The following is a 20,723-nucleotide window of genomic DNA, read 5'->3' on the forward strand; positions in this document are numbered from 1 at the left end:
CCTCAACTACATCTCCCGTCATGCTCGGAAAGAGCGCCGCGGTCCAGGCGCCGCCAGCAACAGCTACCGGACTACATTTCCCAGCGTACACAGCGGGAGGGAGCCTACAGGAAAAAGAAAGCTCTTGCCACTGGGATTATATCCGATTGGCTGATCTGGGCACGTCACTGCTGGCTGAGGGCTGCGCTCAGTCCCTTGGATCTCATCGAAGATGGCGGCACGGTATCTGTCCGGTATTACCAGGCGAGCCTTCATGTGGACAGTCCCAGGGACACCACGTAGAGAATTTTGGTCTCGATTCAGGTAAAGCTGAAGGGTGGACCGTGAGTCACGTTCAAGGAAAGTTAAGGAGGATGAGGGATGAATTCAAAAGAGGGTGTTAACGCTATCGTGGTCCCGCGCCTGATCAGAGCAAGAACAAGGAGGTACGGTTAGGGTCTCGAGTTGAGAAGCATTCGTTGAGTGGTGGGACCCAGTCTTTTCCCCTCTCGGCCTTAGTTTTCTCATAACGGAAATGCCACCCCCTTTCCCTTTCACTTCATTTATTCATTTATTGAGCAAATAGAATTAACCTCGTGTGCGAGACACCGAGTGTGTTGTCTGCAAACACATGAAAGCGCTTGGTAAACTAAACTCATTTGCCGGCTGTGTTTCTTCACAAGCAAGGTTCAGTAATGAAGTACCGCCTCCTCATTTTGTTTGTTTGTTCATTCTGTAATTCAACAGATTAATCAGGACCAGCATTACTCTAAGCGCCTAGCATACAGCAGGAAAAACAAAATCCCTTCTCATTCTCGAGGTACTGCAACATATGAGGAAACAGGCCCACAGGAGGGAAGTGATTTTCCCAAAGTCACAAAGCAAGTTAATTGCAAAGCTGGATGTAGAACATAGGTCTCCTAACTCCCCATCTACTACTTTTTCCGCTGCACGGCTGCACCGTGTGTAATTGTTTGAAGGTAAATCTAATCTGACTTAGATAGTGTTTAGGAAATCAAAACGTATGGTATTAACCCTAAGGAACATTGTATGCCCTCTTAGGTTTCAAACAAAAACTACTACAATTAGGAAATATTTTTTTCATCAGTTCATATATTAGCTTTCCCTCTTCTTTGGTTAATATTTGTTATTATCTCTAAAATATCTTCCAAGTTTGTTTTATTCATTCACTCAACAAATATTTTTTAGATTGTTTACTATAGCCAGGCTATATCTTAAGTGTTACAAGAATACAGTGGTTACTAAAACAGACCAAATTTTTGTTCTCGTTGGGCCAATGTTCTAATGGAGGAAAAAATGAACAAATGTGTAATGTAATTTCAGGAAGTGGTAAATTATGAAGAAAACTAGAGGAAATAAGAGATTACTGAGAATGATTATATTTTCTTTACTATTTTAAAAATTTTGTGTATTTAAGATATACAACTTGATGTTGATTATTAGTCAAGCTAATTATCATATTCATCTCTTTACATACTTTTTTGTTTTGTTTTGTTTTGTTTTAGAGAAAGGAGTTCTCACTGTGTTGCCCAGGCTGGTCTTGAACTCCTGGGCTTAATCTTCCCGCCTCGGCCTCCCAAATTGCTGGGATTACAGAGGTGAACCACCATGCCTGGCCAGTTAGAATTTTTGTGTGTGTGGTGAAAACACTTAAAAGAGTTTTCTCTCAGAAGATTTCAAGTATACAGTACAGTATTATTAATGGTCATCACCATGGTGTACGTTAGATCTCTGGAACTTACTCATTCTATGTAATTTAAATTTTATCTTTGTCCAACATCTCTCCATTTCCATCACCCCTGCGAACCACCATCCTACTCTCTGTTTCTGTGAATTTGACTTTTTTTTTTGTTTTGGAGATGGAGTCTTGCTCTGTCTCCAGGCTGGACTGCAGTGGTGCCATCTCAGCTCACAGCAACTTCTGCCTCCCAGGTTCAAACGATTCTCCTGCCTTAGCCTCCCAAGTAGCGGGGACTACAGGCATCTGCCACCACACCCTGCTAATTTTTGTATTTTTAGTAGAGACGGTTTCTCCATGTTGGCCAGGATGGTCTCGATCTCTTGACCTCATGATCCACCTACCTCAGCCTCCCAAAGTGCTTGCTGGGATTACAGGCATGAGCCACCGCACCCGGCCTAATTTGACTTTTTTAGATACTACATATAAGTGAGATCATGTGGTATTTTTCTGTCTGGCTTATTTCTCGTAGCATAATATTTTCTAGGTTTATCCATGTGTTACATATATCCTTTTTTAAGGCTGAATAAAATGCCATTTTATGTGTATGTATGTATGCACGCACATAATATATACATATATTCATAGACACATATACATATATACACACATTATGGCATTTTATTCAGCCTTAAATATTGTGTATGTATGTGTGTGTATACATATATACATATATACACACATGCTGCAATGAAGATGAGAGTGCAGATATCTCTTTGAGATACTGCTTTCATTTCTTTTGGATATATACCCAGTGGTAAGATCGCTAGATCTTAGGATAGTTAGGATAGTTCTGTTTATAACTTTTTGAGGAACCTCAATTCGGTTTTTTATCATGGTTCTGCCAATTTGCATTCCCATCAGCAGTATATAAGGATGCCTTTTTTTCCATGTCCTTACCGCACTTGTCTTTTTGGTAATGACCATCCTAATGGGTATGAGGTGATGTTTATTTGTAATTTTTTTTTAATGTTTATGGATACCTAATAATTGTGCATATTTATGGGGTACACATGATATTTTGATGCAAGCATACAATATGTAATGGCCAAATGTGAATAGTTGACATATCCATCACGTTATTTGTTTGTTTTGGGAGCATTCTAAATCTTCACTTCTAGTTATTTTGAAATATAAATAAATTATTACTAACTATAGTCACCCAATTGTGAAATCAAACACTAGAACTTACTCTTTCTAGCTGTATTTCTCTTCTCTAACTGTATTACCCTTTTTAACTGTATTTCTAACCAATCTGTCTTCATACCCCACCTCCTCACTACCCTTCCCAGCCTCTGGTAACCATCAATTTATTACTATCTCCATGAGGTCATTTTTTTTTTTTTTTTTTTTGGTTCACACATAGGAGTGAGAATATGCGATATCTGTCTGTCTGCACCTGGCTTATTTCACTTAACAGTGTCCTCCAATTTCATCCGTGTTACCGCAAGTGACAGGATTTCATCCTTTTTTAATGGCTGAATAATATTCCATTGAGTATATGTACAGTTTTTTTTAATATCCATTCATCCATTGGTAGAAACTTAGTTTGATTCCATATCTTGGCTATTGTGAATAGTGCTGTAATAAACATGGAGTGCAGATATCTCTGTTAGACTGATTAACTTTCTTTTGGACATATACCAAGCAGTGGGATTGCTGGATCATATGGTAATTCTGTTTTTAGTTTTTTTGGGAAATTTCCATACTTTTCTCCATAGCAGTTGTGCTAATTTAGATTACCACCAATAGTGTACTAGTATTCCACTTTCTCCATATCCTTGCCAGCATTTGTTATTTTTTGTCTTTTAAATAATAGTTGTTTTAACTGAGGTGAGATGATACCTCATTGTGGTTTTGAGTTGCATTTCCCTAATGATTAGAGATCTTTTTTTTATATACCTGTTGGTCTTTTGTATATCTTCTTTGAGAAATACGTATTCAGATCTTTTGCTATTTTTAAATCAGTTTTTTTGTTGTTGTTGTTATTGAGTTGTTTGTGTTCCTTATATATTCTGGTTATTAATCCCTTGTCAGATAGTTTGCTAATTTTTCTCCTATCCTCTAGGTTGTCTGTTCACTTCGTTTATTGTTGCCTTTGCTATACACAAGCTTTTTAGCTTGATGTAATCCCATTTGTTGATTTTTGTTCTTGTTGCCTGTGCTTTTGAGGTCTTACTCAAAAGGTCATTGCCTAGACCAAAGTCCTGAAGCATCTCCCCAATGTTTTCTTCTACACAGAAGCTTTTTAGTTTAGTGTAATCCCATTTGTCTTTTGTTCTTGTTGCCTGTGCTTTTGCGGTCTTCCTCAAGAGGTCGTTGCCCAGACCAATGTCCTGAAACATCTCCCCAGTGTTTTCTTCTAGTAGTGTTACAGTTTTCTAACTGCCCAATGGGTTCACTTTGTCTAGACAGAGCTGATGTATCAAGGCAGAGGAATTGCAGTGGAGAAAGTAATTCACACAGAGTCGGCTGTGCAGGACACTGGACTTTTATTATTAGTCAAATCTGTCTCCCCGAAAACTCAGGGATCAGAGGTTTTAAAGATAATTTGGCAGGTGGGGGCCCAGGAAATGGGGAGTGTTGATTGGTTGGGTTGGAAATGAAATCACAGGGGGACTAAGTGAGTTCTTGCCAACTTATGTTCCTGGGGGGGATCACAGAACTGGTTGAGCCAGATTACTGGCTTCGGTGGTGTCAGCTAATCCATTGAGTGCAGGGTCTGCAAAATATCTCAAGCACTGACCTTGGATTTTACAATAGCAGTGTTATTCCCAGGAGCAATTTGGGGAGGATCAGACTCTTGCAGCTGGAGTCTGTATGACCCGTAACCATAATTTCTAATCTTGTAGCTAATTTGTTAGTCCTACAAAAGCAAACTGGTTCCTGGGCAAGAAGAAGGTCTTTTCAGAAAAAGGCTATTATCAATTTTGTTTCAGAGTCAAACCATAAACTGAATTCCTTCCCACGGTTAGTTTGTCCTATGTCCAGGAATGAACAAGGACAGCTTAAAGGTTAGAAGCAAGGTGGAGCCAGTTAGGTGCGATTTTTTTTTTTTTCTTAGCATTACTTTGGCTATTCAAGGCATTTTGTGGTTTCATACTAATCTTAAGATTTTTTTTTCTATTTCTATGAAGAACGTCATTGGTATTTTGATAAAGATTACATTGACAGTATATTGCTTTGGGTAGCATAAGCATTTCAACAACATTAATTTTCCCAATCCATGAACATGGGATATCTCCATTTTTTGTGTGTCCCATTCAATTTTTTTCATCAGTGTTTTATAGTTTTTATTGTAGAGACCTTTTACTTCTTTGTTGAAGTCTATTCCTAGATTTGTGTGTGTGTGTGTGTGGCTATTGTTAATGGAATTGATTTCTTGATTTCTTTTTCAGATTGTTTACTATTGGCATATGGAAATGCTACTGATTTTGTATGTTGATTTTTGTATTCTGAAAACTTTACTGAATTTATTATTTCTAAGAGCTTTTTGGTGGATATTTAGGTTTTTCTAAATATACATATATCAAGATATGTAAGATTATATATCTTACATATGATATGTAAGATCATACATCAAATAAGAACAATTTGACTTCTTTTCAATTTTGATGTACTTTATTTCTTTCTCTTATCTAATTGCTATGGCTAGGACTTCAAGTTCTGTTTTGAATACAAGTGATGAAAGTGAGCATCCTTGTCTTGTTCAACATCTTAGAGGAAAGGCTTTCAGTTTTTTCCCATTCAATGATGCTAGCTTGTTTTGTGTCCTTGTTTGGTGGGTTTGTCATGCGTGACTTTTATTATGTTGAGGTATGTTCCTTCAGTATCCAGTTTATTGACAGTTTTTATCGTGAAAGGATGTTGAATTCTATGAAATACTTTTTCAGCACCTATTGAAATGATCACATGATTCTTGTTCTTGATTCTGTCAATGTGATGTATCGAGTTTGTTGATTTGCATATGTTGAACCATTCTTGCATTCTGGGTTGAATGTTGAGGATTTTTGCATCTGTGCTCATCAGGAATATTGACCTGTAGTTTTCCTTTTTTATTTTGTCTTTGTCTGGTTTTGGTATAAGGGTAATGCTGGTCTTGTAGAATGTGTTTTCCTTTTTTATTTTGTCTTTGTCTGGTTTTGGCATCAGGATAATGCTAGCCTTGTAGAATGTGTTTGGAAGTATTGTCTCCTCTTCAATGTTTTGGAATAGCTTTGGGAGAATTCTTATTGGTTCGCATTAGTTCTTCTTTAAATGCTTGGTGGAGTTCAGTAGTGAAGCCATCAGGTCTTAAGCTTTTCTTTGATGGGAGACTTTTATTACAGCTTCTATCTCATTATTTCTGTTGGGTTTTCTGTGTCTTCAAGATTCAGTCCTGCTAAGTTGTCTGTGCCTAAGAATTAATCCATCTCTTCTAGGTTTTCCAATCTATTGGTGTATAGTTGCTTGTGATAATCTCTAGTTAGCCTTTAAATTTTTGTGATATCAGTGTAATCTCCTTGTTTGCCTCTAATTTTATTTATTTGTGTCTTTTCTCTGTTTTTCTTATTCTAGATAAAGGTTTGTTGATTTTAACTTTTCAGTAAACCAACTTTTTAATTCATTGATCTTTTTTATTGCTTTTTTTAATCTATTTCATTTTTTTCTACACTGATCCTCTTTCTTTCCTTCTACTAATTTTGGGTTTGATTTGTCTTTTTCTAATTTAAGGTGCATCTTTAGATTGTTTATTTGAAGTTTTTCTTTTTTCATGTAGGTGTTTATTACTATAAGCTTCCCTCTTACTACTGCTTTTGCTTGGTCTGGTGTTTAGGTTCTCCAATATTGGTTGCATAGATTTTGATGTGCTGTGTTTTCATTTTTATTGCTTCAAGACATTTTAAAATTTCCTTCCTAATTTCATCATTGACTCCTTGGTCATTTGGGAGCATGTTATTTTTTATGTAGTTGTATAGTTTCCAGAGTTCTTGTTATTGATGTCTAGTTGTATTTCATTGTTGTTAGAAAAGTCCTTGATATGATTTTGAGTTTTATGAGTTTGTTAAAACTTGTTTTGTGTTCTAAGATACAGTCTACCCTGGAGAATGTACCATGTACTCATGAGAAGACTATGTATTCTGCAGCAGTTGGGTGAAATGTTCTCTAAGTGTCAAGTCCATTTGGTGTAGAATTTAATTCCAGTGTTTCTTTGTTGATTTTGTCTAGATGATCTGTCTATTATTGAGAGTGGGTGTTGAAATCCACACTATTAATGTATTGTAGTCTATCTCTTCCTTTAGATTTATTAATATTTGTGTTATATGTTTAGGTTCTCCAATATTGGTTGCATATATAATTGTTATATGCATTTGCTGAATTGACTCTTTATGATTATGTAATGACCTCTTAATCTCTTTTATAGTTTTTGACTTGAAATTTATTTTATCTGATGTAAGTGTAGCTACTCCCGTTCTTTTTGGTTTCTGTTTGCATGGAATATCTTTTTCCATCTCTTCACTTTCTGTGAAGTAGAATATAAGTAAAATTAAAAGTCAGGTAGGATGTGATGCACTCTGAGAGCAGTATAAAGTGCTGAAGAGATCACATGAAATTACAATTATATTTGATTCTGGAAATTACGTAAAGCCTCTTGGAAGAGAACAATTTTATCCTAAGACTTACAGAATAAGCAAGATTTACATAGGTGAAGATAAAAGACACATTTTAAGGTATAACTTGAGCCAACACATTGTGTCAGGAAAGTGAGAGTGTGTTTGGGACACGGGATATAGAGTATCACATGGAGTATATGTAGGTAATCAGTGAAAGGTAAGACCAGAAAGGTAGATTGGGGTGGGATCTTGGAGGATGGGGTATCCGAGACAGAATGATTTACCTTACTTCTTCACCTATTCTTAGGAATTCTTACAGTATGTAAAATATATACTTAGTTTTTTTCTGTCTCTCCCAACTCAATTCAGCTATGAACGTTCCAAGGGCAGGGGCCTATCATATTCTTTACTACTGACTACGGTCCCCACTGGTAGTCAGTGTGCCATTGTTGATTTTGATTGGTAGGCAATACTTGGTCTGGTGTTTGTCAACTTCATTAATGGATTTGTGTGTTTTTGATCATTCCAGAAAAGAGAAAGAGCCAGTGGTTGCTGAGACAGTAGAAGAGAAAAAGGAACCTATTAAGTGTGCCCCCTTACGAAGCCAAGCATACACACCACCTGAAGATCTCCAGAGTCGTTTGGAATCTTACGTTAAAGAAGTTTTTGGTTCATCTCTTCCTAGTAATTGGCAAGACATCTCCCTGGAAGATAGTCGTCTAAAGTTCAATCTTTTGGCACATTTAGCTGATGACTTGGGTCATGTAGTCCCTAACTCCAGACTCCACCAGATGTGCAGGGTTAGAGATGTTCTTGATTTCTATAATGTCCCTATTCAAGATAGATCTAAATTTGATGAACTCATTGCCAGTAATCTGCCTCCAAATTTGAAAATCACTTGGAGTTACTAAGCAATTTGGAAGAGAAACACATCAAAATCATTGTTTTTCCCTGAGCAAGGGGGCTGCTCATTAGACCTTTTGATACTTTACCATGTGAAATACTACCAGAACTGTTCTCTAAAACCACTTTTTCTGTAGAGGAATGTATCATCTCTTTTTTCCTTATATTATGAATGGACAAATAACGGACTTTCTATTTTCATATTTGCTGAAACCATTTTTTAAATGAAATTAGGTAATTATTAATTTATGAAAAGTTTTGAGAGGGCACTGTCATTAACTTGGGTTTAAGACAGGAGGACATTGCAAGTTCACACCCTTCATAGGCATAAAGTAGTTGCAAGAAAATATTTTCATCCTGTTAGGATTCATATTTAAGATAGAGTTATTATGCATTGCACATATACAAATAAACTTTTATTAGAGAGATACCTATAAAAGAAACATAAAAGTATGTTATATATTACTGACAGTTCTAGATTAATTTCTTTTAGAATTAAAGTAGATTTGTTAAAGTGTATTGTGTGTTGTAAATTTTTTAAGTGAAATTTGCTGGTGTTCTGCCTTGCCATTTCTTTCCAGTAAGTATAACTTTGAAAAAATTAGAATATGTGCCAGCTATTGAGTGCTGTGACTCTTCCTCATAAGAGATGTGCCAGATTCTATGTCTTATTGCGTATTCTCTTCAGAGGAGATGATGCTGATTTTAAACCTTTTGTTCTATAACTTTTAAAAAGTGGTGTTGAGTATTGACTAGAGTGGCAAGTCTTTGTATTTTAATGGACTTAATTTGTGGAAATTACTTAAATAGCAGGTTATCAGATGGTTCTGAATGACAAAGTTGTTAAATTCAGGATTATTGTTTTCAAGCTTTAGATAGGGCTGGAGAGTAATGAGACAAAGAATGTCTTATATTGTTTTGACTGCTGACAATTCCTAAAGAAAAGTGATAGAAAGGTTTTTAACAAAAGAAATTGCATTCTCTTTCCCAGGGTGACTCCTTTGAAGAGGGCAAAATTCAGTTGGGAATATAAATTCTGGAATCTTTGTTAAGAAAATTAATTGACGGTATAGACATTCTCTACAAATATCATCCGCAGGCACTTCATTCAGGAACTTCAGGTGTCAGAATGCCTGGAGCTCTGGAGCTCAGACATTAGAGTTGATCCCTTGATATCCCTTTGGGATTAGTTCTAGGACACCTACTTGGATACCAAAGTCCACAGATGCCCAAGCCCCTTGTATGAAATGATGTAGTATTTGCATATTATGTATGCACATCCTTCCATATACTTTAAATCATCTTTAGATTACTTATAATACTGAATACAATGTAAATAGTATTTACAATTGTGAATACAATGCAAATAGTATGTAAATATGTAAATTGTGAAAACAATGTAGTTATGTAAATATGTAAATTTTAAAGTTATGTAAATATTTAGCTATGTAAATAGCTATATAAATAGTATTTACAATTGTGAATACAATGTAAATAGCTATGTAAATAGTTGTTATGCTGATTATTTAGGGAATAATCAGAAGGAAAAAAGTATACATATTCAGTACAGATGTAGTCATCTTCCCCTCCCATCTTCCCCCAACATTTTTGATCCACAATTGGTTGAATCCACAGATGGGGAACACACAGATACAGAAGACCTACTGTATATCCTTCTGCTTCTGCTGTGTAAAAGATTCAGCAAGAAATCATTGGAATTTTATGTACAGGATTTCATTATCTCATTTTCTATAGAATTTTTCCTTCTGATCCAGAGACACAGAAAAACAAAGGGCAAGATGGAAATAAGGGATGAAGAGGTCTATATGGAAAAACAGTTACAACTGGAGAGGTAACTGCAAAAACCAAGCAGCTTCATGTGATTGTTAGGACAGAAGAAATTTCTCCTTTGTAGCCTAAAGCAATATTCTGAAAATGTAATGTGCATATTAATCATTTGGGATCTTTTATTTATTCATTTTTTCATGTGGGGGATCTTTTAAAAATGCAAATTCTGATTCAGTAAGTCTGGAGTAGGTCCTGAGCTTCTGCATACTTCAAAAGCTGATTATATTTTGAGAACATGAATCTAGGTGCTAGTAATGAGGTGGGAGACAAGTACTGCCACCTGAAACAACAGCCCTGGTAAATTTAGCCAACAAGGAGGGTAAACACATCCCAACAGGAAAGGTAAGCTGCATGTCCATCAGTACCTCTAGAGGGCATCACTGGTTTATAGTTCAATACAGTGACTATGTCAGAATAATGGCCTTTAGTTTTCCTGAAAGATTAAATTAGGCTTGCTGACTTGTTTAATGAGATAATCAAACATATATTGTAATTTTAAAGGGTTTACATTTTTAAAAATTTAATGATTGCTACATTAAAAAGGTATCAGTTAACTAATTTTACTTAGTTGGAACTTCTGTAAGCTTAGTAGGTATGCTACATAAAGCCTGCTAATAGAGATTCAGACTCAATGGAATGGTTTTACATATGTAATATATGTTTTAAACAGCAGAAAATAGACTCCTCCCTCTCTTAACATGTCATTTTTCTGATTACAAAAGTAGCACATTGGTTTTAGAAAATTGGGGAAGAAAAAAGCAAAAACAAGAATGAAAAAATAAACCTCTTTTGCCTCTCATAATTACCTAACATTTTGGTATATTTTCAAATGAAAAAAATTTTTTTCCTGTATTTTACAATTACTATGGCATCATGCTCCCCTTCACATTAGAAGCATTTCCCCGTATTTTTAAATAGACAAGAATAACAAATTTGATTAATAGCATATTATTATGTAATTAGATGTCATGCAGTTATTTAACCAATGTTCAATTGGCTATTTAAATGGTTCCCAGTGTTTTGCTTTTCTGTTCTTTCTAATCCTGCTTTTCTAGTTCTTAGAGAATTGGTCTGCCATAAATCTTTCTACTCAGAAGTAGAAACTACTCTACTGTGAATTTCTTGACCCTAAACCTAGGAATGAACAATTCGGTCCTGCTTCTTTGATTCATAATCCCATTAGCCCATATTCTGTGAATCCTAAAACACAAAGTGACAAGGACCTTGAAATTTTCACTAGGTTGTTTCACAGTGCAAAAATCCTAAAGCTTTTACTTAAAAGGTTTCCAAATTTAAAAATAGTAACCTCTGATCCCATAGAATTCCAAAGTTAATCTTAGCTGTACAGTAACAGACTGGAACAACCATCAAAGTTCTGCTTTCCATCATGAAATACCAAATTCAAAATATGTAACACTGATGTAACAATAATATACTATCCGTATTCAAATTTCACCAATGCCCTGTAATGGCCTTTATAGCAATTTCACCTCCAATCTAGGATCCAATCCTGGTTTATTTAGTTGGTCATTATTATGTTTCTTGGTCTCATTTATTCTTCAGTAAATTTTTTCAAGTAATTGATTTCATATAAGTTACCAAGTTAGCATAAAATTGTTCGTGATATTCCCTAATTAATGGCAATTGGATCTATAATAACAAGCCCACTTTCATTTTGAGTTGTTATGTGTGTCCTATCTTGTTTTTAATCAGTCTAGGTTGTAGTTTATCCATTTTTAGCTTTGCCTTCCTTAAAAATTATTATTCATCATTCAGTTTGAAATATTTCCTAATTTCCAGTGTGATTTCTTTTTGACTCATGACTTATTTTCTATCTATCTATCTATATATATACACAGATATATATATATAAATATGTTTGATTTTCAAGTATTTGGGAGTTTTCTAGATAGCTTACTGTTACTAATTTCTAATTTCATTGAGAATATATGATTTCAGTATTTTTACATGTATCAAGATTTTATGGTCTAACTTATGGCCTATCTTGTTGAACATGCCGTGTACATTTGAAGTTGTTGAGGCGATTAGGGTAAGGTCATTATAGTGTTCAAATCTATGCCTTTACTGATTTTTTTCAAGTTTTCTACCAATTGTTAAAAGAGGGATTTAAACACCTCCACTCATGGTTATGAAATTGTCTATTTTTCCTATTTTTTTCTGTCAATTTTTGCCCCATATATCTTGAAATCCATTATTTGGATTTATGATTTTTATGACCTTGTCATATAGATATGTGATATTTATAATCTTTCATTACTGCTTTAGGTTTCTTATGCTTACTGTTGCATGGTATGTATTTTTTTCATTTATTTACTTGCATTCTGTTAATGTAAACTACATTAATAATTTTTCACCACAATCCAGACTCTCAGTAATCCTTTCCTTGCTTTTGTTTAAATATTTACTCCAAAAGTGTGGCCTATAGTTTTAGTTCAGCAAATATAAATTTTTAAGATTTATTTATGTGTATTTATGACTAGTTTCTAACAACATTATGTTTATAAGATTCATCCAGGTCATTGCATGTCGTTGTAATTTGTTTATTTTTGTTCTCTAGAAGAGGAATTGCTGGGTCAAAAGTTATTCATATTGTCACATTTATTAGACATTGTCAAATTGCTTTCCGAAGTGGTGGTACCAATTTATATTCCCTTAGTATGGCTTCAGTCTGAGTGATTTGCTTCCTAACTAACTCTTATTTTCGGAATTTTAAATTTTTGCCAACCTTATAGGTATGAAATATACCCCATGATTTTAATTTGCATTTCTTTGATAATAAATGAGTTAAGCCTTTTCCCATATACTTATGCTTGTGTCTCATTGTCTGTTAAGTACCTGTTTAAGACTTTTTCTCATATTCACCTGAGATTTTTGGACATTACATTTTTAGGAATATTTTATGTATCCTAGTTAATAATTCTTAATCAATTGTAGCATAAGTCTTGTAAGGTAGCAGCTTGTAGTTTTCATGTATTTTATGGAGTATTTGGCTGATCAGACTTCCTTAAAATTAAGTTGAATTTACCAGTAGTTTCCTTTAAGTTCGTACTTTTTAAATGCTCTTATCACCTCAAAAAAGATCCAAAACTTTTATAGAGATAGTCCTTTTATTGTCGTGTAAAATCCTACTAACACTCCATTCTATAGCTATTTCAAGAAAATGTGTGAATTAGTTGAGGAGGATTAGTAGGAGATTTGGTGCTCCCCAAATTCTGAAAGTGGGGCTTGAGTATTTTATTACTCATTACTGTGAACACATTTGTATTTTTCAGCTTTTGTTGTCTCAGGAAAGAAAACATTTGCAAATGCAGATCCCTTCAGAAGTTACCTTGAGTATTTTATTGCAGAAGAAAAATATGCCCTGATGGTACCAATAGGGGTCAAACAACTTCTATAAAGAAAATTACTAAAATATGTGAGTAAAATGTAGTGGCAGTCCCTAAGAGGGAGGGATTTAGAGAGAACAGAAAATGAAGAGAGAAAATAGTGATACATTTATTGGGTTCAATAACTGTTAAAAATTAATAGGAAACTAGAGCAAGAGGTATGTGGTAACCTAGCACTTAAGTTAGCTCTGTTATACTTCCAAAGGCATATTTGAGGTTTTGGCCTTCTGGGCAACTTTTGGTAGAGTGTCTGTCATTTTTCCTTTACTGCTGGTAAAGAAGACTCAAGAGGAAGAATCCAGGTACTTTGTATTTTAATCAAGACTATTTCTTTTGGGCCGATTGGAAATAAGTTAAAATCTCAGCTCTTGAATTAAATCAGTTTATTTACTTCAGTGTTTGGAATTTTAGCAGTTCATGAAGACAACTAGTCTTTCTGCTCATTTCATAATCACAGCTATAGAGTTGCCAGGAGTGTTCAGATAAGTGTGTCTTTTCATTTTGATTTGCTTAGAAAGGATGTCAGTAGGGACTTGCTATTATGACGATATTGAGCTAGAATTTATAATTTTGAGGAAAATGAAAGGCTATCAGAAGTCATTTGTTAAAATTTCTTTATTCTGTCTTCCCAATCCTTATCAATATTTCTCCCTCTTTTAAAAGACTGTTGCCTAGAATTTTATAGAATAAGCCCTCCTATTCTGGGAAACTGTATTGTGGTCCTATTTATATTTTGTTTGAAGGGTAATTTTCTTTTAATGTAAGACTAATGCCATGTTAGAATTAGATGCTGTGAAAATATTTCTTGAATCTTTGAATATACATTTTACCTATTTATGCAATTCAGGAATGATTTCTGGTAGTGAAATGTAATGTTAAAAAATACCCAAAAAAGCGAGTATAAGTTGAGCTAAAGTTAATGACTTTCTAATTGACTTATTTCTGTTTGGGCACACTGGTTGATGCGTGTGATATTTGAATAGAAATAAATTTAATGGATAATATTGTTAGGGGTGGCGAATATCTGAGTTACTGGTGGCAAATCTGTATGGGTCTGCAGCAGTCTCATTTCTTGCCTCCTCAAAAGAAAGAATTCAACTGAGGGGCATAAGGCAGTAAAAGAGACCGAAGCAAGTTTCAGAGCAGGAGCAGAAGTTTATTAAAAAGCTTTAGAGCGGGAAAGAAAGGAAAACACAGTTGGGAGAGACCCAAGCAGGCATCTTGGAGGTCAAGTGCCTTGTTTAACCTTGAACCTAGGATTTTATATGCTGGCCTACTTCTGGCATCTTGCACCCCTTTCCCTTCATCCTTCCCGTAAGGGTTAAAGGGAACCACCCACATGCATGGTGCCCTGCTTATGCTTGGGATGTGAGCATGCACAGTGTGTTTACTGGAGTTTCATACATGCTCATCTGAGGCTTTCTTTCGAATTCTGGTGGAATGCCCCTGGAAGGTCATACTCCGCCATTTTGCCTCTTAATGCACATGTTCAAGCTCATTCGCCCAGTTCCTGAAAGCTGCCAATTACCAATTTCAGGTGTTTTTATCTATTGAGAAACTGCCTTTCCTTGGTGCTGACTGTGACCAATTGTTATTTTAGAGAAGCAGAGTGACCATCACCTGATAGTCACCTCACATTCTGGTTGGTGGGGGGAACTCTCTCCTGCCTGACTCATGCTTGACTAGCTACCTACTGTAACAATATGTAGAAGAAATACTATACCTTAAGCTTATTTAGAGTAGGAACTGCATCTTATCTGTCAGTGACTATGACATGTAGACCCTTGATAAATTCTTTTTGAAATACTAATCAATTTGACTAAGAGTTGGAAATGTAGATTCCATTCTGACTCTTATGTATTTCTGTATGACCTTAAGTACTCAATTTCTTGATTACATGAAAAGAAATGAAATATGGCACTTGGAAGCTATAGTATCACTTATTTTTAAGCTTCTTAGGAAACAGATGCAATGTTTACTCACCACTGAATTATCATTCTCAGCACCTCTCTCTCTGTAGGCTCATTCTTGTCAGCATGTATTTATGTCTGTGTCTGTCTCATCTCTCATCTATATATACACATATATATATGCAACACAAACACTGTTGCATATATTTTCTTTTACTTTCAATCTGTCTTTTTTTGACAATGTGTTTCTGAAAAACAACCACTTGCTTTTTCAACTAGTTTGACAATCTGTCTTTTTTATTTCTATGTATGTATTTATTTTAGAGATAGGATTTCAGTTCTTTCTCCCAGAGTGGAGTCAGCTCTTTCACCAAGTGGCATGATCACAGCTCACTGCATCCTCAACCTCTCAGACTCAAGCAATTCTTCTGCCTCGACCTCTCAAGCAGCTGGGACTACAAGTGTGCCCCACCACACCCAACTAATTTTTACTTTTTTTTTTTTTTGTAGAGATGGGATCTCACTATGTTGCCCAGGCTGGTCTCAACCTCCTGGAATCAAGTGATCCTCACACCTCAGCCTCCCAAAGTGCTAGGATTACAGGCATGAGTCACTATGCCTGGCCTGTGTCTCCTAACTGGAGTGTTTGATCTGTTTATATTTAATGTAATTATTAATACATTTGGGTTTAAAACTCCCATCTTGGTAGTTGTTTTCCATTTATCCCATTTATTATTTGCTCCTTTATTCCTCCTTTCCTGTTGTGGCAGATTGCATTTCCCAAAGATGTATACACAAATGCACATACAAATACACACACAAGGCCAGGTGTGTGTGGCTTTGCCTGTAATCCCAGCACTTTTGGGAGGCTGAGGCAGGCAGATCATTTGAGGTCAGGAGTTCGAGGCCAGCCTGACCAACATGCTGAAACCTCATCTCTACCAAAAAAATAGAAAAAAAATTAGCCGGGCATGGTGGGGGCACCTGTAATCCCAGCTACTGGGGAGGCTGAGAAGCGGAGATTGCAGTGAGCCGAGTTTGCACCACTGCACTCCAGCCTGGGCGACAGAGCAAGACTCCATCTTAAAAAGCAAATACACATACATATTTCATCCGCTTAAAAAAAAATGTACAATGTGATTGACATTTCTCCTACTGTTAATAGGTATCAGTGTTTTCTCCACTTGAATTTTGATGGGAGCTTGTGACTGCTATTAAATGGCAGAGATTATGCTATGTGATTTCCAACGCTAGGATATAAAAAGGATACAGCTTCTACCTAGCTTTTTCTCTCTTGTGCTGCTTGCCCTTCCAACCCAGCCACCATGCTGTGAGTAAGCTTGCTCTGTGGTAAGTGAGCAGGTCTATGCAAACCTACCCGCAAAGGCCAAGGGAGCTGAGACACTGAACAAAGAGAGTGACCAAACAGTTTCTCAGAGAGAAACATTTAATAGGGGCTTACAAACAGAAGCTATGTCTCAGGCAGCTGTGAGACAAAGGATTCCCTCACTGTTACTCCCCAGACCCAGGGTTGATATACCATAGGGAAAGGATAATCATGCTTCAGCAGGAGTATGTAGGAATTTGCCTAAGGGTAGGATTTATGGTAAGTGCTCTTATATAAGAGATAGTAGATAAGGCAGAAATCTTAGAGGCATTCCTAGAAGTGGGGTTAATCAGATGTTAACATGGCAGATTAGAATCCAAGATGGAGTTGCTATAACCTCCACACTCCAGCTTTCTAATCAGGCTCTTAGAATCTCACACACTCTCCTCTTCTTCAATGGTCCTTGAGTTTAGAGGAAGGGTGCTTGATATGGTATAGCTTTAGCAGCAGTGTATTGGCAATGGGAAACAGATCAGGCCCAGTGGGATTTCAGATGAGGAAAAATGCATGGGCTTTCTTGAAGCATCTCTAGTCTTTGCAGTACCATGATTTTTATTTTCTCAGATGAAGTAAAACAATGAGAGATAAATAACATTAATATTCACACAAGGACTACAGTCAAAAAGAGAATTTGTATGCCAGAGCAAAAAAAGAAAAAAACTATTCTATTAGGGAGTCAACTAAAAACAACATGAAGAAAATTAAAACTGGGTTTGTCTTTAGAGACTTGTAGCCAAAAAATAATTTAGGATTTAGTCCAAATTGTAGGGAAGTAATAAAAACGATGGTTAAGACTAGAATCTAGGCCGGGTGTGGTGGCTCACGCCTGTAATCTCAGCACTTTGGGAGGCCGAGGCAGGCGGATCACGAGGTCAGGAGATCAAGACCATGCCGGCTAACATGGTGAAACCCCGTCTCTACTAAAAATACAAAAAATTAGCCGGGCATAGTGGTGGGCACCTGTTGTCCCAGCTACTTGGGAGATTGAGGCAGGAGAATGGCGTGAACCTGGGAGGCAGAGCTTGCAGTGAGCCGAGATTGTGCACTGCACTCCAGCCTGAGCAAAAGAATGACTCTGTTTCAAAAAAACAAACAAAAAAAAAAACCTAACCATGGGTGTACAATAGTTTTTTTCTGAAACGTAATTTTTTTTCTAAGTTTCTCTATTTCTACCAAGGCTAAATTATTGTAGGACCAATTTATTTGCAAAATGAATTTTAGTCTTACTATACTTGACCTGATTATTTGCATAAAGTGCAGCAAGAATAGTGATTGGCCATGTAAGTTCTTTTAAAATTGGCTTTTTTGGAACTTTTAAATAAAGATCTCAGACTTTTTAAAGCCTTGAGGCTAACAAAGCCAGGGATTTGCCATCAGGCTGCAATAGCTGTATAAATTGGGTGAATTCTTCTAAAGATTTCCAAATAACTAGAGGTTCCTGGGATCACACCTGTAATCCCAGCACTTTGGGAGGCTGAGGCAGGCGGATCACCTGAGATCAGGAGTTGGAGACCAGTCTGGCCAACATGGCAAAACCTCGTCTCTACTAAAATATAAACATTAGTCGGGTGTGGTGGCAGGCACCTGTAATCCCAGCTACTCAGGAGGCTGAGGCAGGAGAAGCACTGTAACCTGGGAGGCGGAGATTGCAGTGAGCAGAGATTGTTCCCTTGTACTCTAGCCTGAGCAAGAGCGAAACTCCATCTCAAAAACAACAACAACAACAAAGTGACATTCTTTACTTACCACAGGTCAGGAACCTTATAAAGGACTGTAGAGAAGGTACTAGGCCAGTCTTTCTAAGGGTTTTTGGTGGGTTTTTTTGTTTTTTTTTTGTTTTGTTTTGTTTTTTGTTTGTTTGTTTGAGACGGAGTCTTGCTCTGCCACCCGGGCTGGAGTGCAGTGGCCGGATCTCAGCTCACTGCAAGCTCCGCCTCCCGGGTTTTACGCCATTCTCCTGCCTCAGCCTCCCGAGTAGCTGGGACTACAGGCGCCCGCCTCGTCGCCCGGCTAGTTTTTTGTATTTTTCAGTAGAGACGGGGTTTCACCGTGTTAGCCAGGATGGTCTCGATCTCCTGACCTCGTGATCCGCCCGTCTCGGCCTCCCAAAGTGCTGGGATTACAGGCTTGAGCCATCGCGCCCGGCCCCGGTGTTTTTTTTTTTTTTTTTTTTATATCAGCTTTATAAAATCAACCTCAATTTCTCAAAGAAGTCAGATCATATTTGAAAATATGCCATTTCAGTCAAAGCCTTGGCAAAATAACCAGTTTCTCCAGTGTGTCCTCATATAAAAGAAAACATATTCTTACTGAATTTATGTAAATAACTATATTGCCATAAAATAAGAATACTCACAAATAGTTCCCAAATTTTAGAGAATTCAGGTAGAAAGGTAAATTTTTCTCACAAAAGTATATTTTACTCAATTGTTATAAACTCTAAGTAGCTCAGAAGAAGAAAGGTGTATTAGCCAGGTTCTTTAGAGGGACAGAACTAACAGGATATATGTATGTATAAAAGGGAGTTTATTAAGGAGAATTGACTTACACGATCACAAGATGAAGTCCCACAATAGGCCCTCTGCAAGTTGAGGGACAAAGAAGCCAGTAGTCGATCGGTTCAAGTTCCAAAACCTCCAAAGTAGAGAAGCCAAGAGTGCAGCCTTCAGTCTGTGCCCAAAGGCCCAAGAGCCCCTGGCAAACCACTGGTGTAAGTTCAAGAGTCCAAAAGCTGAAGAACTTGGAGTCTGATGTTCGAGGACAGGAAGCATCCAGCATGGGAGAAAGATGGCCAGAAGACTCAGCAAGTCAGCTTCTCCCACCTTCTCCCTGCTTTATTCTAGCCCTGCTGGCAGCTGACTGGATGGTGCTCACCCACACTGAGGGTGGGTCTGCCTCTCTCAGTCCACTGACTGAAATGTTAATCTTTGGCAACACTATCACAGACACACCCAGGAACAATACCTTACATCTTTCAATCCAATCACGTTGACAGTGAATATTAACCATCACACAAGGTTTTCTTGACTCTTTAATCAGACAGAGTAGCAGCCTTCCAAACAGGGTGTGATCAATTAACCTTGGTACTGCCATTTACAAACTAAGCAGCTGTTTGTAAGGCAAGTGAGAGCTATTTATTGGACAGTAGAATCCAGCAGTTCCTCACACAGTTCTAGAGTCATTCCTAGGGGGAAAGAGGCTCCCTGCACATGAATGTCTCCTCCTTGCACTTCCCAGGTAGACTGACCCTATATAAACCACTTCTATTTTATTATGGAACTCTTTTGGGTACTACTGTCCCCATTAGAATGTTTCTCTGACATCACCCCAGACACCATGAGGATTTTAGCTTTCAAAACCATTTGTGGTGTCTCTCTCCTGTAATCCCAACACTTTAGGAGGCCAAGGCAGGTGCATCACTTAAGCCCAGGAATTTGAGACCAGCCTGGCCAACATGGCAAAACCTCATCTCTACCAAAAATACAAAAATTGGCCGGGCGTGGTGGCGCATGCCTGTAGTCCCAGCTAGTCAGGAGGTTGAGGCAGGAGGATTGCTTGAACCCATGAGGCAGAGGTTGCAGTGAACAAAGATTGCACCACTGGATTCCAGTCTGGTCGACAGAGTGAGACCCTGTCTCAAAAACAAACAAAAACAAACATTTTATGTCCTTTAGTCATAGGAGTAACTTCAGTTAACATCCCATAGCAAGGCAGTAAATGCCTTTCAAGTGGAAATTCTCTAGTCCAGAGTCCTGATAGTTGCTGCTGGGAGGTATTCACAGGCTTTTGCTAAAAGCTACAATAAACATTCTACAAAGAGCTATCAAATAGAGAATTTGTCCCTGGCAGCATTCTAACTTCTACTCTACCCTCTCTGGACTTGAAAATCTTATTGGTTCCCATTTAGTGCGTCCAATTAATATTGCTCAAAGGGTG

General features: G+C 37.0%; 2 protein-coding genes across 3 annotated transcripts in view; both read left to right on the top strand.

Annotated features, from left to right (window-relative positions):
- Nucleotides 1-106: 106 nt before the first annotated feature.
- Nucleotides 107-10,774, top strand: MRPL50 (mitochondrial ribosomal protein L50). Its single transcript, XM_010374146.2, has 2 exons — nucleotides 107-303; nucleotides 7,862-10,774. The coding sequence occupies exons 1-2, from the start codon at nucleotides 212-214 to the stop codon at nucleotides 8,241-8,243; spliced, it is 474 nt and encodes a 157-aa protein (XP_010372448.2). The 5' UTR covers nucleotides 107-211; the 3' UTR covers nucleotides 8,244-10,774.
- A 2,410-nt stretch (nucleotides 10,775-13,184) lies between these two features.
- Nucleotides 13,185-20,723, top strand: part of BAAT (bile acid-CoA:amino acid N-acyltransferase) — a 29,249-nt gene continuing 21,710 nt past the window's right edge. For both annotated transcript variants that reach the window (XM_010374144.2, XM_010374145.2), the window contains exon 1: nucleotides 13,185-13,792. The gene's annotated coding sequence lies outside the window, so the exon portion shown is untranslated. The remainder of the gene's footprint in view (nucleotides 13,793-20,723) is intronic.

This window comes from Rhinopithecus roxellana, chromosome 16 (assembly GCF_007565055.1).
Source record: "Rhinopithecus roxellana isolate Shanxi Qingling chromosome 16, ASM756505v1, whole genome shotgun sequence".
NCBI lineage: Eukaryota > Metazoa > Chordata > Mammalia > Primates > Cercopithecidae > Rhinopithecus > Rhinopithecus roxellana.